The sequence below is a fragment of the Carlito syrichta genome, unplaced genomic scaffold, assembly GCF_000164805.1.
Source record: "Carlito syrichta isolate Samal-C Ts95f unplaced genomic scaffold, Tarsius_syrichta-2.0.1 Scaffold136919, whole genome shotgun sequence".
NCBI lineage: Eukaryota > Metazoa > Chordata > Mammalia > Primates > Tarsiidae > Carlito > Carlito syrichta.
In genome coordinates this window covers 20,085-34,242 of record NW_007081015.1, presented here as the reverse complement: position 1 = coordinate 34,242, position 14,158 = coordinate 20,085, and the positions used below count along the sequence as shown (strand labels likewise).

Here is a 14,158-nt window from a genome sequence, read left to right as displayed (position 1 = left end):
GGTCTCGAACCTGCGGGCTCAGGCAATCCACTCACCTCAGCCTCCCAAAGGCACGGGATTACAGGCTGAGCCACCGAGCCCGGCTACACCAGCATCTTAAATGTGAGTGTGATTTAGGGCTGAAGGCAGATGACTCTGTCATTGGATAGAGACCAGTGAGAACAGAAGGAGTCACTGGCAGTATAGGTCCAAACAGCTATACCATGGGAATCACCCACTAGGGAAGAAAGGAAAGATGTACATTAGGAGACAGAGAACTTGTAGGGGAGGGCATTTCAAGGAAGAGGCAGGCTGGGCATAGTGGCTCACACTTATAATCCCAGCACTTAGGGAGGCCGAGGCGGGAGGATTGCTTGAGCCCAGAAGTTTGAAACCAGCCTGGGCAATATATTGAGACCTCATCTCTACAAAAAAAGTAACTATGAAAATAAGGGGGTGGGGAATGAGACCAGCCTGGGCAACATGTCGAGAGTGAGACTCCAACTCAAAAAAAGCTGGAACTACAGGCGCATCCCTGTAGTTCCAACTACTTGGAAGACAGGAGGAAGGATCACCTGAGCCCAGCAGATCAAGACTGCAGTGGCCATGAGCATGCCACTGCACTCTAGCCTGGGCAACAGGGTGAGACTCTGACTAAAAAAAGGTGGGGGGGAGTGAGGCAGGTGGGCAGTTGGTGAAAAGAGTCCAGGAGGACAGAGGCTTTAGTCTGCCCCAGTCTTCCTTCTCAGCACCTACTCTTCCACACCATTCCAGATCTTGAAGATACTCACAGGGAAGATAGTGGTGGGTCATGCCATCCACAACGACTTCAAAGCCCTTCAGTACTTCCACCCCAAGTCCCTCACCCGTGACACCTCCCACATCCCCATCCTCAACCGGAAGGCTGACTGCCCGGAGAATGCCACCGTGTCTCTGAAGCGTCTCACCAAGAAGCTGCTAAACCGGGACATCCAGGTAGCCCCAACCCCATACGCCAGGCCTTCCTGTCTTGAGTTTGCTGGAGGCTCTTGTTGCCCCTCTCCAGGCTGTGACCCGAAGTCCTCTTGTTAGGGAGACCCAGGTGGGCTGCTCTGGTGGGAGGAGCTTTGGGTTAGGAGGCCCAGTATATAGGGATCATCTCCATCTATATATAGGGATCATAACTCCTGTTCTCTACCTCACAGAATATTCCAAAAGTCACTTTGGAGAAGGCAAAAAGTCCTCAGTAGATATCAGAACCCTAACTAAGAAAGGAAGAAAGCAGGTAGTGGTGGTATCTAAAAGACCATAGATGGGTGTCAGCACCGCTTACGTATGTCACATGCTTGACCTTCCAGAAAGAGGTGGACATACGTAGAGCAGTTAAGGAATAGGGGAAAGTAAAAGACTCAGGTGGCCTATCTTTGATCTGGGATGTTCTATGTCCACAGAACTTTAATATGGCTTACACATGTTGCCACAAAGTATTGAGGTGGACAGTAGCAAGACTTCCTGGAGTTAAACCTCTGAAATGAGATAAGGCATGGGTCCCACTAGAGCTGTGTTTTCACCGGCTGCAGAAGAAACTGTGTGGTGACAGGTGGGAGGGAGGCAACAGTCTCTTCTCTCTTGTAGCTTCATGCTCTCTCTTCCTTGCTTGTTTAGGTTGGGAAAAGTGGACATTCCTCTGTGGAAGATGCCCAGGCCACCATGGAGCTGTACAAGGTGGTTGAAGTTGAGTGGGAAGAGCACCTTATCCAGAATCCCCCGCAAGACTAGCAACAGTGAGGATGCAGGTGCTGTGGGGAAGCAGAGGCAGTCCCAGGAGAACCAGGGCAGTGGACCAATGGACAGGTGTTCCAGCTCCACGTCTCGGGAAGCTGGTATTGGTGTGGGGAGAGAGGCTCTACCCCAGACTTAATATTAGTTGAAATTTCACCTCAGGTGTTGTGTCCTGTGTCTGGTTAAGTGTCCTGTGGAGGGGAGACGCTTCCATGTCAGTACCCAGCCCTGTGCCAATTACCTCTCAAATGGTGCTAACCACAGGTCCCAGGGTGCTTTGCACCAGTCAAGCTTTTTAGCTTTCAAGGGGCAGGGCATACTGGGAATGTTTCCCAAACTGTCTTATCACTAGGGTGGCCATATGTCTCGTTTTATGCCTTTTGTTCTTAAGTAATTAACACACCCTGTTTCACTCTCAGGAGTGTCCTGGGTGGACAATAAATTTTATGGTCCCAATACATATCACAGACTGCTTTTGGACTCAGAGTCTGCAAGTTGCCTGTGCCTGTACATGGCCTATTCTTCCCACCTTGACTTCCAGAGGACAAGCGAGAATTAGCTCTCTTAAGAATCCAGGCAGCAGAGGCAAGACAAGTCTCAAACCCGCGGGCTTAGGCAATCTACTCACCTCAGTCTCCCAAAGCACAGGAATATAGGCTGAGTCACCGAGCCCGGCTAACAGTCTCTTTAAGGTAACAGAGTGTTTATTTAATTTAGGTCCCACTTGGTAGATTAAAAAAGAATTTATGAAGTGTTTTCATGGTTTTTAGTCTTTTACCTTGTTAAACCAAGCCTCTAAAAACTCAAATTATTCCCTTGATACATTTTTATAATAAAAAACTAATTGTCTAGTTGTTTGTTTTTAACTTCATGTTGAATAGCTTTGTCACAGGTGTTGTGGGGTATAGTCCTTAGGGTTTCCAGGGTCCCTGGATGCACTAACTGGGGCCCTTCTTTGCTGGAAGTCATGGAGACATGCTGTTCAAGCCTTTGTGTAACCCATTACCCACATGGCACTGTCCTCATCCCTACTACACAACAACCAGCACACCTGAAATGCCACCCCAAGTCTTTTGAACCCCCTCATACAGAGGGTGTGACCAGGAGAATGAGGTAGACAGTGAATCAGAGAGTGGGCGTGAGGGAAGGATGAAGCGGGGGAAGGGTGCCTGGTGCTGGCAGCCTTGTCACTGCTGCCAACTCTTCCTCAGTGGTGCACACCCTCATCTTGGAAAGGCAAGTCACAAGTCTGGCTTTGTGTTCAAGATTACTGTCTCTCTGTGCTCTTTCTTAAGAGAATGCAGACTCCTTGCCTTCACCAGGACTCATCTTCTTGAGTGGCTGGTCTGATTCCAGGGGTCAGAGTCACAGTCATGGCTGTCTGTAGAAGGGAATGTCCTGTGCTGCCTGTGTGCACAGGCAGCTGGGGGGCTCGGAGCATGGTGACTCCTGTGGAGCCCGGCATATTTGAAGTCTGTGACCGCTCACACAACGAAAAGTGGGCAGAATCAGGAAGGCCACAAGCAGAACTGGGAAGTAGTTTTCATTGTGGCCAGCAAACTGGACAATAACTTGAATATTCCCATTTGAGTTTAGTCTTTGGGGTACTTGTTGACTGGAACAAAACTGGCTTTGTGTCTTGGTCATGTAGCAACTGACTCCTTTGCCCCAACCACCGCCCACCCCCACATCTCGAAAGGCACCTGGTCTCACTCAATCCCGTGTTGGAAAGAGCTCAGTCTTGTATGAGAACCTGGAAGACCAGAAGACCTTAACTCTCCCTCGTCACACTTTCTGGTCAGAGTCCAGCTCACCTTGTGGGGGTGCTGGGGAATCCCCTGGACCTCAGTCTCCTTTTTCTCTCCTTCCGTTCCCAGATTCCTGGCTTCATCCAGTTGATGGTAGATAAACTCTGTGGTAGGTTGCTGCCTGATTCCCATCAGCAAGTCCTGTTGTACCTCCAGTCTAATGTCTTTCAGAGTGGAGTACATGCAGGAGGAAATGTAAGCTCTTATTGATAATACTCATTCTTTCACAGCATAATCGAGTTTTGTTTTGTTTTGTTTGAGTTGGAGTCTTTGTTGACCAGGCTGGAATGCAGTGGTCTGCTCACGGCCACCGCAGCCTCGACCTGCTGGGCTCTGGAGATCCTTCCACCTCAGCCTTCCAAGTGGCTGGAACTATAGGCACGCGATACCATGCCCGGCTAATTTTTTTGTTTTATTGTAGAGATGAGGTCTAGCCAAGTTGCCTAGGCGGGTCTCGAACCCGCGGGCTCAGGCAATCCACACACCTCGGCCTCCCAAAGCGCTGGGATTACAGGCTGAGCCACCAAGCCCAGCCTAATTTTTTTGATTTATTGTAGAGATGAGGTCTTGCCAATGCCCTGCCTGGTCTTGAACCTCTGGACTCAGTCAGTCCTCTCACCTCTGCCTCCCAAAGTACTGGGATTGCAGGCGTGAGCCATCACTCCCAGCAGTGGAGTTAATACCAAGAAACCTACTACAGGTGAGAATGGAAAGAGACAATGAGAGAACCGTATCCTATGAAAGTGGTTCTCAAAAGGGAAGGGGAGGGACTGGGTGTGGTGTCTCAGCCTGTAATTCCAGCACTTTGGGAAGCCAAAGTGAGAGAATTGCCTGAGCCCGGGGGTTCAAAACCAACCTGGGCAACTTGGTGAGACCTCATCTCTGCAATAAACCGCAAAAACTAGCCGGGCATGGTGGCGAGTGTCTGTAGTTCCGTCTACTTGGAAGGCTGAGGTGGAAGGATGACCTAAGCCCAGCAGGTCCAGGTTACGGTGGCTGTGAGTGTGCCACCGCACTCCAGCCTAGGCAACAAGAGTGAGACTCCAACTCAAAAAAAAAGGTTGGGGAGCATGTGTTTTGAAATTTCAGTTGATGGCACTGCCCTCCCCCACCCTTAAGAACCACTGATCTAGGGATGGCTCCAAGGAGGAATTGTTTGATTACTAGTTGAACAGATAATTACAGTTGACAATAGGAAAGATAACAGTGCTGTAATTATGAGCTGCCCAAAGGCACATAAGCCCAAGTCAAGTTCAGAGACAAACACCTATGAATGAAATATGCCAGGTGCATGTATACATATCCTCTATCTACAGTCTGTATTGTAGTTCACAAAACACTTTCACCCTATACTGTAGAGCATGTTCACCGAACGGCTGACAGCTTAACAGCAAGTGACTGCATTGGTACTGGTTGCATGCTTGATTTTTGCTAAATGTGTGAGGTGGGCAGTCACTTTGATTCTTAGAGTCTCGGTGGTTCTAGTGCCAAGATCTTGGGATTCTTTTGTAATCTTGACGTTTAACTGATGTTTGCTATCAACAATAACGATGGCAAACATATCGAATGTTTCTCTGGGCCAGGCACTGTGCTCACCCCTTCAGGTGCATTATCTCATTCTCTGTAATGTAGGTTGTGCTCTAATCTAACAGTTGAGGAAACTGAGGCTAACATAAGATAAGAAATCTTTCCCAGGCCAAATAGCTGGAGGTTGGCGGTGCTGGCACTCAGACCTGCCAAATCTGCCTGTCTGAAGTGTCTGCTCTCAACCACCACCCCGCTCTGCTGTTACCACATCCAGTTGGCATCTGGTGAGAGTTGGAGTCTTTCCATTCAAATATTTATGAAGCACCTGTTGTGTGTCAGGCATTGTGCTGGGCACTAGAAAAATAGGGCATTGTCTGCCTCTGAGTTGCTTATAGCAACCTGAAGAAGAGAACCCAGTCAACTATTCTCAGTGCACTGTGGCAAGTGTTGTCCAGTGTCATTGGGGGATTTAAAGCAGGAAAATGGTGTTATTAGATCTGGGTTTTCAGAAGGTGATGCTGGAAACCAAATGGAAGCTGAATTGGAGACAAGCCAAGAGATGAGTTCTGTCGGGATAATTTGGGTGAGCAGTGATGGAGGCCTGAATGAATAAGGTGGGAGGATGCATCTGAGCATGCCTGGGAAGGTAGAGTCAGTCAGACTTGGAGATCAGGACGAGAGGATGAAGGCTGACTTGGCATTTCTGAATTAAGGTGACTCAACATGCCTATCACCAACATAGAGAATATGGTGGAAAGGAGTAAGTTTTAAAGATGATTTGGTTCTAGCCGGGTGCAGTGGCTCACACCTGTAATCCCAACACTTTGGGAGGCAGAGGTGAGAGGATTGCCTGAGTCCACAGGTTGGAGACCAGCCTGGATAACATGGAGAGACCACGTCTCTACAGTAAATCAAAAAAGTAGCCGGGCATGGTAGCACATGCCTGTAGTTCCAGCTACTAGGAAGGCTAAGGCGGAAGGATTGCTTGAACCCAGCAGGTCGAGGCTGTGGTGGCCGTGAGTGTGCCACTGCACTCCAGCCTGGAGGACAGAGTGAGTCTCTGACCCAAAAAAAGTAAAAAAGAGTTGGTTGTTCATGGAGTTGATTCCGAGCTGCCTGAAAATACCCTCATGGCTGGGTCCAGTCAGCAGCTGGATGTGCCAGACAAGCTTGGCAGAACAGAGGCATCTGGGGCTGGAACTGGCTTAGAGACAACAGTGTAGCAGGGTGGAAGCCTTGGACCAGTATGAGGCCTTTCAGGAAGGGAAGTTCACGAGTCGAAGTCTTGGGGATTGCCTATACTTACAAACTGCTGGAGGTCAAGGCCTAAGACAGCTACCAGATTGGTGAAAGGACAGCCAAAGGGACTCCAGGAAGGCAGTGACATTTCATGGAGAAAGTCAGTAAGGTAAGAACGAAGAAGGGGTCTGTCTGTAGCCCTAGCCTTAACAGTGTCTGGGGTGGGAGTTGGAAGGTGGAAGAAGCTCAATTGCAGTGGGTTGGAGAATAACTTGGAGGAGAGAAGTGGGTGTGGGTGGCCCCTGGCTCTGGAGGGGTGTGGGCAAGGGACAGTGCAGCAGCAGAGGCCAGAGGACACCAAGGGACGGAGCCAGTGATTCTCATGTGGGTGGGACAAGGCAGGTCAATGCTACAACAGATCCTGAAAGAGTAGGTGGATAAGGTCCTGAGCTTAGCCTCAGCCAGCAGTAGGGATACCTTGTCTCCTGGAACAGAGAGGAAAGGGTAAGGGCAGATAGGTAGGTTTCTGGGTGGTGGTGGTATAAAGGGATTAGCACCCAGGGACCTCGATTCTCATTAAATTGGAGGCAGACTGGTCTGCTGAGTATGAGGGGGAAGCTAACAGTCAGAAACTTGGCAAGAATAAAAATAGCCAGCCAGGCATGGTGGCACATGCCTGTGGCTCCAGCTCCTTGGAAGACTGAGGCAGAAGGATCCCCTGTGTCCCTGGTCAGCTCCCTCTTTCATTCTTCCAAGAGCCTTCTCCACTGTATATATCTATGTTATGTATGCATTTAAGTTGGAGTTTCACTCTGTCACCCAGGCTGGAGTGCAATGGCATGCTCACAGTCACCACAGCCTTCCAGGTAGCTGGAACCACAAGTGCATGGCTAAATTTTGTTATTTATTGTAGAGACAAGGTCTTGCCAAGTTGTCCAGGCTGGTTTTGAACCCCTGGGCTTAGGCAATCCTCTCGCCTCCGCCTCCCAAAATGCTGCGATTACAGGCATGAGCCACTGTGCCTGGCTCAAAAAATAATTATTTGAGCTCCAACTATGTACTGGACATTATTGTAGGTAAGCAAAGCCTACATAAACATAGCTTCTAGTGGAGGGTGATAAGTGACATGAAGGCAAGTAAGGGAGTAAGGCAAGTAGATCTGTACATAAGATTCTATATGGGCTGTTCAGAGAAGACCTCTCCACGGAGGTGACATTTGAGCAGAGACTTCAAAGAAATGAGAAAGCTCCAGGAATGGTGGCTCATGCCTCTAATCCCAGCACTTTGGGAGGCAGAGGCAAGGATTGCCTGAGCCTACAGGTTCGAGACCAGCCTGGGCAACTTGATGAGACTGCGTCTTTACAATAAATCAAAAAATTAGCCAGGCGTGGTGGTGCATGTCTGTAGTTCCAGCTATTTGGAAGGTTGAGGCAGAAGGATCGCCTGAGCCCAGCAGGTCAAGGCTGCAGCGGCCGTGAGCATGCCACTGCACTCCTGGACAACAGTGAGACTCCGACTAAAAAAAAAAAGAATGTAGATAATATTTGGATGATTCTAGACAGATAGGTGCAAAGGCCCAAAGGTAGCAGTGTGCCTGTGTGTTTAAGGAGATCAGCATGGCTAGAGCAGAGTAAGCCTAGGGGAAAGTGGTAGGAGATGAGATTAGAAAGCAGGGGAGATATAAGCAGGTAATATAGAATCTTGTAGGCCATCATGAGAACTCAGGCTTTTATTCTGCATAAATAGGGAGCAGAGCAGTGGTGTGAACTGACTTATACTTGGATGCGGTAGTCTCCAACATTTTTGACTTCGGGGACCAGTTTCTCAGAAGACAATTTTTCCACAGACGGCGTGGCAGTGGGGATCATCAGGCATTAGATTCTCAAAAGGAGTGTGCAACCTAGATCCTTCGCCTGTACAGTTCACAATAAGGGTTCGTGCTCCTTTGAGAATCTAATGCCACCGCTTATCTGACAGAAGATGGAACTCCACTTGCCTGCCACTCACCTCCTGTGCCACCAAGTTCCTAACAGGCCACAGACCAGTACCAGTCTGCATCCTGGGGGTTGAGGACTCCTGCTTTTTTGTTTTGTTGTTTTGGGTTTTTTTTGAGTTGAAGTCTTACTTTGTCGCCCAGACTGGAGTGCAGTGGCTGCTCCCGGCCACCGCAGCCTCAACCTGCTGGGCTCCAGCGATCCTTCAGCCTTCCAAGTAGCTGGAACTATAGACGTGTGCGACCACGCTCTTCTAATTTTTGATTTATTGTAGAGATGAGGTCTCGCCAAGTTGCCCAGGCAGGTCTCGAACCTGCGGGCTCAGGCATTCCACTCACCTCAGCCTCCCAAAGGTGCGGGATTACAGACTGAGCCACCGAGCCCGGCTGAGGACTCCTGCTTTAAAGGACTCTCCCTGGTTGCTGTGAGGGGAAAAGAATGGGAAGAATCAATGCAGAGGTTCTTGCTGTAACCTAGGCAAGAGATGACAGGCATGGTTGGCAGTGTAAGTGGTGAGAAGTGGCCTGACTTGGGACAGATTTAACTTTACACACACAGATGAGCTTGGGTGTGGTCGATGTTGACCAGATGTTTAGTCCAAAGCTGATATCTTTGATGTTTCAGCTCTCACCAGAGCTGTACATACAGGCCCACCAGAGTGCTCAGGGAGTGCATGTGCGGGGGACCCAAGTGTGGCTGGGGTGGAGACTGGCTGCAGACATGCTGGGCAGACAGTTGGGGGTCACATGATCTTTCTCTCTCTCTTTTTTTTTTTTTTTTTTGTCTTTTTGAGTTGGAGTCTCACTCTGTTGCCCAGGCTGGAATGCAGTGGCATGCTCATGCCTATCATTGCCTCATCTTTCTGGGCTCATGTGATCCTTACACCTCAGCCTTCCAAGTAGCTGGAACCACAGGTGTGTGCCACCACACCTGGCTAATTTTTTTTATTTGTTGTAAAGACAAGATCTCATCAAGTTTCCCAGGCTGGTCTCAAACCCCTGGGCTCAGGCAGTCCTCTAACCTCCACCTCCCAAAGTGCTGGGTTTACAAGCATGAGCCACAGTGCCTGGGCTCTCTCTCTTTTTTCTTTAAGTAAAGACAGAATCTTGCTCCGTCGTCCAGGCAGGAAGAAAGTGGCACAGTCAGCTCACAGTCAGAACTCCTGGGCTCAAGAGATCCTTCCTTCTCAGACTTCCAAGTAGCTGGGACTACAGGCGTGCACCATCATGCCCAGCTAATTTTTAAAATTTTTTGTAGAGATGAAGCTGATCTCAAACTCCAGGCCTCAAGCAATCCTCCCACCTCGACCCCTCTAAGTGTTGGGATTACAGGTGTGTGCCATTGCACCCTGCTGCATGATCTCTTTTAGGCAGTGAATAAATGGATGAATGGTGTATACAGATGCTTCTTAATTTTGTATGGGATTATGTCCCTGTAAGCCCGTGGTAAATTGAAAATATTGTAAGTCGAAAATGCATTGATATACCTAAATGACTGAATAGCTTTTTTTTTTTTTTTTTTTTGAGTGGGAGTCTCACTCTTGTCACCCAGACTGGAGTGCAGTGGCCGCTCCCAGCCACCGCAGCCTCGACCTGCTGGGCTCTGGTGATCCTTCCGCCTCAGCCTTCCAAGTAGCTGGAACTACAGGTGTGTGCTACCACACCCGGCTCATTTTTTGATTTATTGTAGAGATGAGGTCCCACCAAGTTGCCTAGGCGGGTCTCAAACCTGCGGGCTCAGGCAATCCACTCACCTCAGTCTCCCAAGGCGCGGGATTACGGCTGAGCCACTGAGCCCGGCTATAACTGAATATCTTAACTTAGCCTAGCTTACCTTAAACATGCTCAGAGCACCCACATTAGCCTACAGATAGGCAAATCATCTGACACAAAGCCTATTTTATGATAAAGTGTTGAGACTGGGCACGGTGGCTCATGCCTATAATCCTAGAACTTTGAGAGTTTGAGATCAGTCTAGTCAACATAGCGAGACCTCATCTCTACAAAAATTTTATTTATTTATTTATTTATTTTTGAGTTGGAGTCTCACTCAGTCGCCCAGACTGGAGTGCAATGGCTGCTCCCAGCCACTGCAGCCTCGACCTGCTGGGCTCCGGCGATCCTTCCACCTCAGCCTTCCAAGTAGCTGGAACTACAGGCGCACACTACCATGCCTGGCTCATTTTTGATTTATTGTAGAGATGAGGTCTCACCAAGTTACCCAGGCAGGTCTCGAACCCACGGGCTCAGGCAGTCCACTCACCTCAGCCTCCCAAGGCGCGGGATTACAGGCTAAGCCACTGAGCCCGGCTTCTACAAAAATTTTAAAACATTAGCTGGGTACAATGGCACATGCTTGTAGTCCCAGTTACTTTGGAGGCTGAGGAGGGAGGATTGCTTGAGCCCAGTAGGTTGAGACTGTAGTGAGCTGTGATTGTGCCACTGTACTCCAGCCTGGGCGACAGAGTGAGACCCCACCTCAAAAAAATAAAAGTGTTGAATATCTCATGTAATTTATGAGCTACAGAAAGTAAAAAGTAGAATGGCTGTATGAGTACTCAAAGCATGGTTTCTACTCAATGCATATGACTTTTGCATTCTCATAAAGTCCAGAAATCATGAGTTGAGCCATTGTAAGTGGCAACGTTCTGTTCTCGCACTGCTGAGGAGAGGGACCCTGGAGAGCCAGGCCTCCCACCCCCCACTGCCCACCTAGCCCTGTGAGTTGCTGCAGGGTCTTTGTTTCACCTCCCCTTTGCGCTTCCCATCACTTAGCTGGGGTGACATACTGGTTTTATTTCGTTTCTTGAGTCAGGGTCTCACTCTGTTGTCCAGACTGGAGTGCAGTGACACAGTCAGCCTCCTGGGCTCAGGAGATCCTCGTGCATCAGTCTCCTGAGTATCTCAGACTATAGGCATGTGCCACCATGCCTGCTATTTTTTATTTATATTTTGATTTTTGTAGAGACGGGGTCTCACTATGTTGCCTAGGCTGGCTCTTTTATTTTTAATGCATGGCTTCTAGCCTTGTTAGGGACCATCAATTCTCTGCTTTCTTTGAAAGGGCACATGTATTGTATAGGATTTTGAGAGGGGGAGGTGTGGAGAGAGAAGGTGTTTTTAAGAATTTGGGGCCGGGCTCTGTGGCTCAGTTTGTAATCCCAGCAGCACTTTGGGAGGCCCAGGCAAGTGGATTGCCTGAGCCCGCGGGTTCGAGACCTGCCTGGGCAACTCGGCAAGATCTCATCTCTACAATAAAATAAAGTAAAATAAAATAGCCAGGCGTGGTGGCGCGCATCTGTGGTTCCGGCTACTCAGAAGGCTGAGGCAGAAGGATTGCTGGATCCCAGAAGGTCAATGCTGGGGTGGCCGTGAGTGTGCATGCCACTGCACCCCAGCCTGCGTGAAGGAGTGAGACTCCAACTCAAAAAAAGAATTTGGTGCAGAAAGACAAGCACACCTAATCCTCTTCCAGGCTCAACCAATTCCATCTTGAAGTATTTAAGAGCCAAATTTTGGAATCAGACACCCCCAGGATAGCACATGGCACAGTGGTGGGTCCAGAGTCAGTGTCTCTCATCTCCCAGCCTCCCCCAACACACCCTCTGTGAGAATGCAGAACAGCACCAAAACTTAAATCCTAACTCACCTGGCTCTAGACAGAGGCAGCTTCCCAGGAAGCCAGGCCCTTCCCTCCTTGCACCCTGTGGAATCCTGCTCGATCACTTCTTTGGAAAGATGCCACAAGAGGGATCCAAGTCACAGCTGAAAGAGGAAGAGGGGGCTGACTGCCCTGCCTGGGAGTGGTCAGGGAGAGGAGCCCACACCCAGGATTGACAGACAGAGGCAGAGAGGCCAGCCTGCAGCTCTAGACCCAGGCTGGGGCTGGGCTGCATGGGTAGCTCCTGGGAAGTTTCCTGAAGGGTGGCAGAGTGGAGTTGGGGTGGGAGCAATGGGGCTGGGACGGGAAAAGGCAGGGTTCTGGAGTGCACACTCTCCACCCCAGTGTGGGAGTGCCTCTTCTCAGCTTTGTAATCAATTCCCTGGGACTCCTGGGGGTCAGGGAGTTTGTGAAGAGGCTTGGCCCCCAGAGAACACAGTACCCACAAGCAGCAAGAAAGGTGCACTTGGGGAGTGTTCTGGACCCGGATGCTCCCTCCCTGGGCCGGTGACTGTGGGCTCAGTGGGAAGACTGACTAACCAAATACCCAGATCATCTGGAATCCTGGCGCTGACAGTCCCTGAGCTCTGGGATTTAGAAGGCGTGAGACTGTGGCGGGAAGTTGGCAGCTGTGAAATTCAGGAGCTACTGGCTCCTTTGATCCCCAGGAACATGTCCCTGCGGATCCCCAAGTTCCGCTTGGATGCCTCCTCCAGGTTGGCAGAAGAGATGCAGGCAGGGGGAGGTTGGGGACTTCCTCAGGGCGGTGTCACCCTCCTCCTGGCTAGCTAAAATCCACAGGCCTTAGCTCAGTGCCCTGTGGGAATCCAGGCAGACTGGGGGGCCCTGGTGGATGGAATGGGGTGGGAGTGCCGGGCAGGCGGAGGCGGGAGACTGTTCTCTCTTTTCATTGACAGCTGACATTTTCCAGAGCCTGCGCCCACAGGGGAAAGGAAATCAGAGCTTCCCACCTCACACATCTTTTTCCCATTTTGTTCCTGCTGCCCAGAGAAAGCCATCAGGGCTAGGTCAGCCTGTGGCCTCCCCCCACCCCCACCATCTGCCCATCTCTCTAGCCTTGCTATAAAGAGGGGTGGGGGTAGGAGGTCATTGGAAGGACAAGGCCCTAGCCTGGCTAAGAGGCCAGACTCTGAACTCTTGCAGCTCCTTCTTAATTCCCTGCCTGTTCAAGATGGGAGGGTGGGGGCAGGGGCCAGGAATCCAGACTCCTGGGCCCTTTCTTATTCTGCAATCCCCCCATGTCTCTGTCCATCTCCAAGGAGTCTGGCTCACTGACTCCAAGGAGAGGGCCTGCCGGGCCGCCAGTCCTGGTCTGGTCTGCAGCAGGAAGGGCCCAGGGGTTGGAGCAGCTGGTCCTTATTACCTGACCCCTGGGACTCCAACCTCCTTCCTGGAGCCAGGAAGATGGCTCGTTTCCATAGTCCCCTGGGAGTCAGGCTGGCGGCTGAAGCCCTGGGTCCCACAGTCTGGAGACAGTACCTGCGTTTGGGGGCTTGAGAGAGGAGGGAAGTGAGAGCCTCTGGGAGTCCTGGAGAGAAGTTCTACCCAAGCTCTTCCTGAGGCCAACCCATCACCCCCTCCCACCCTGTCCCTAGGGACAATGGGTCTAATATCCTCTTTCTGTCCCATCCAGAACCTCAGAGCCCAGACCTGGGCCCCTCATTCTTCTCTTCTTTTCTGGGACCTTGCCTCCCTCCTCTTCAATCCTGGGGTCTGGTTATCTGGCCCGGTGCCCACCCCACCTGTGGCTCCCCCACCTCTTTCTTTCTCCAGAAACTCCAGGTCATCTCAAACTTAATGTGGGGAGCTGGGGGGAAGGCCCCCAGACAACTGGATCTTCTGTTTCCCATCCTCAGAGGCTGGGAGGGGAGACATGTGAGAGGTGGCCTGTATCCCCTCTACGTTGAGATGATTTGGAGTGCTGGAGGAAGAAAGAGGTGGGGGGCACTGCAGGCAGGCGGGCACAGGGCCAGATAACCAGATCCTGGGATCCAAGAGGAAAGAGGCAAGGGGAAGGGAGGCAAAGTCCCAGAAAAGAGACTGAGGGGCCCAGGTCTGGACTCAGGCTCTGGATGGGGACCTGGCTCTGGTGTCCCAGTGCCTCTGGCCTTGCAATTATGACCAAATCTGCAGCAGATCTGCCCAGAGCCACCCCTTCTGGGTCCAGCA

The 14,158-nt window shown here is 50.6% G+C and overlaps 1 protein-coding gene across 2 annotated transcripts in view; it reads left to right on the top strand.

Moving 5' to 3' along the window:
- Window positions 1-2,606, top strand: part of ISG20L2 (interferon stimulated exonuclease gene 20 like 2) — a 7,539-nt gene extending 4,933 nt beyond the window's left edge. For both annotated transcript variants that reach the window (XM_021708436.1, XM_008049790.2), the window contains 2 exons: window positions 754-954; window positions 1,624-2,606. In XM_021708436.1, coding sequence (XP_021564111.1) covers window positions 754-954; window positions 1,624-1,737 — 315 coding nt within the window. In that variant the 3' untranslated portion in view covers window positions 1,738-2,606. The remainder of the gene's footprint in view (window positions 1-753; window positions 955-1,623) is intronic.
- The last annotated feature ends 11,552 nt before the right edge of the window (window positions 2,607-14,158 follow it).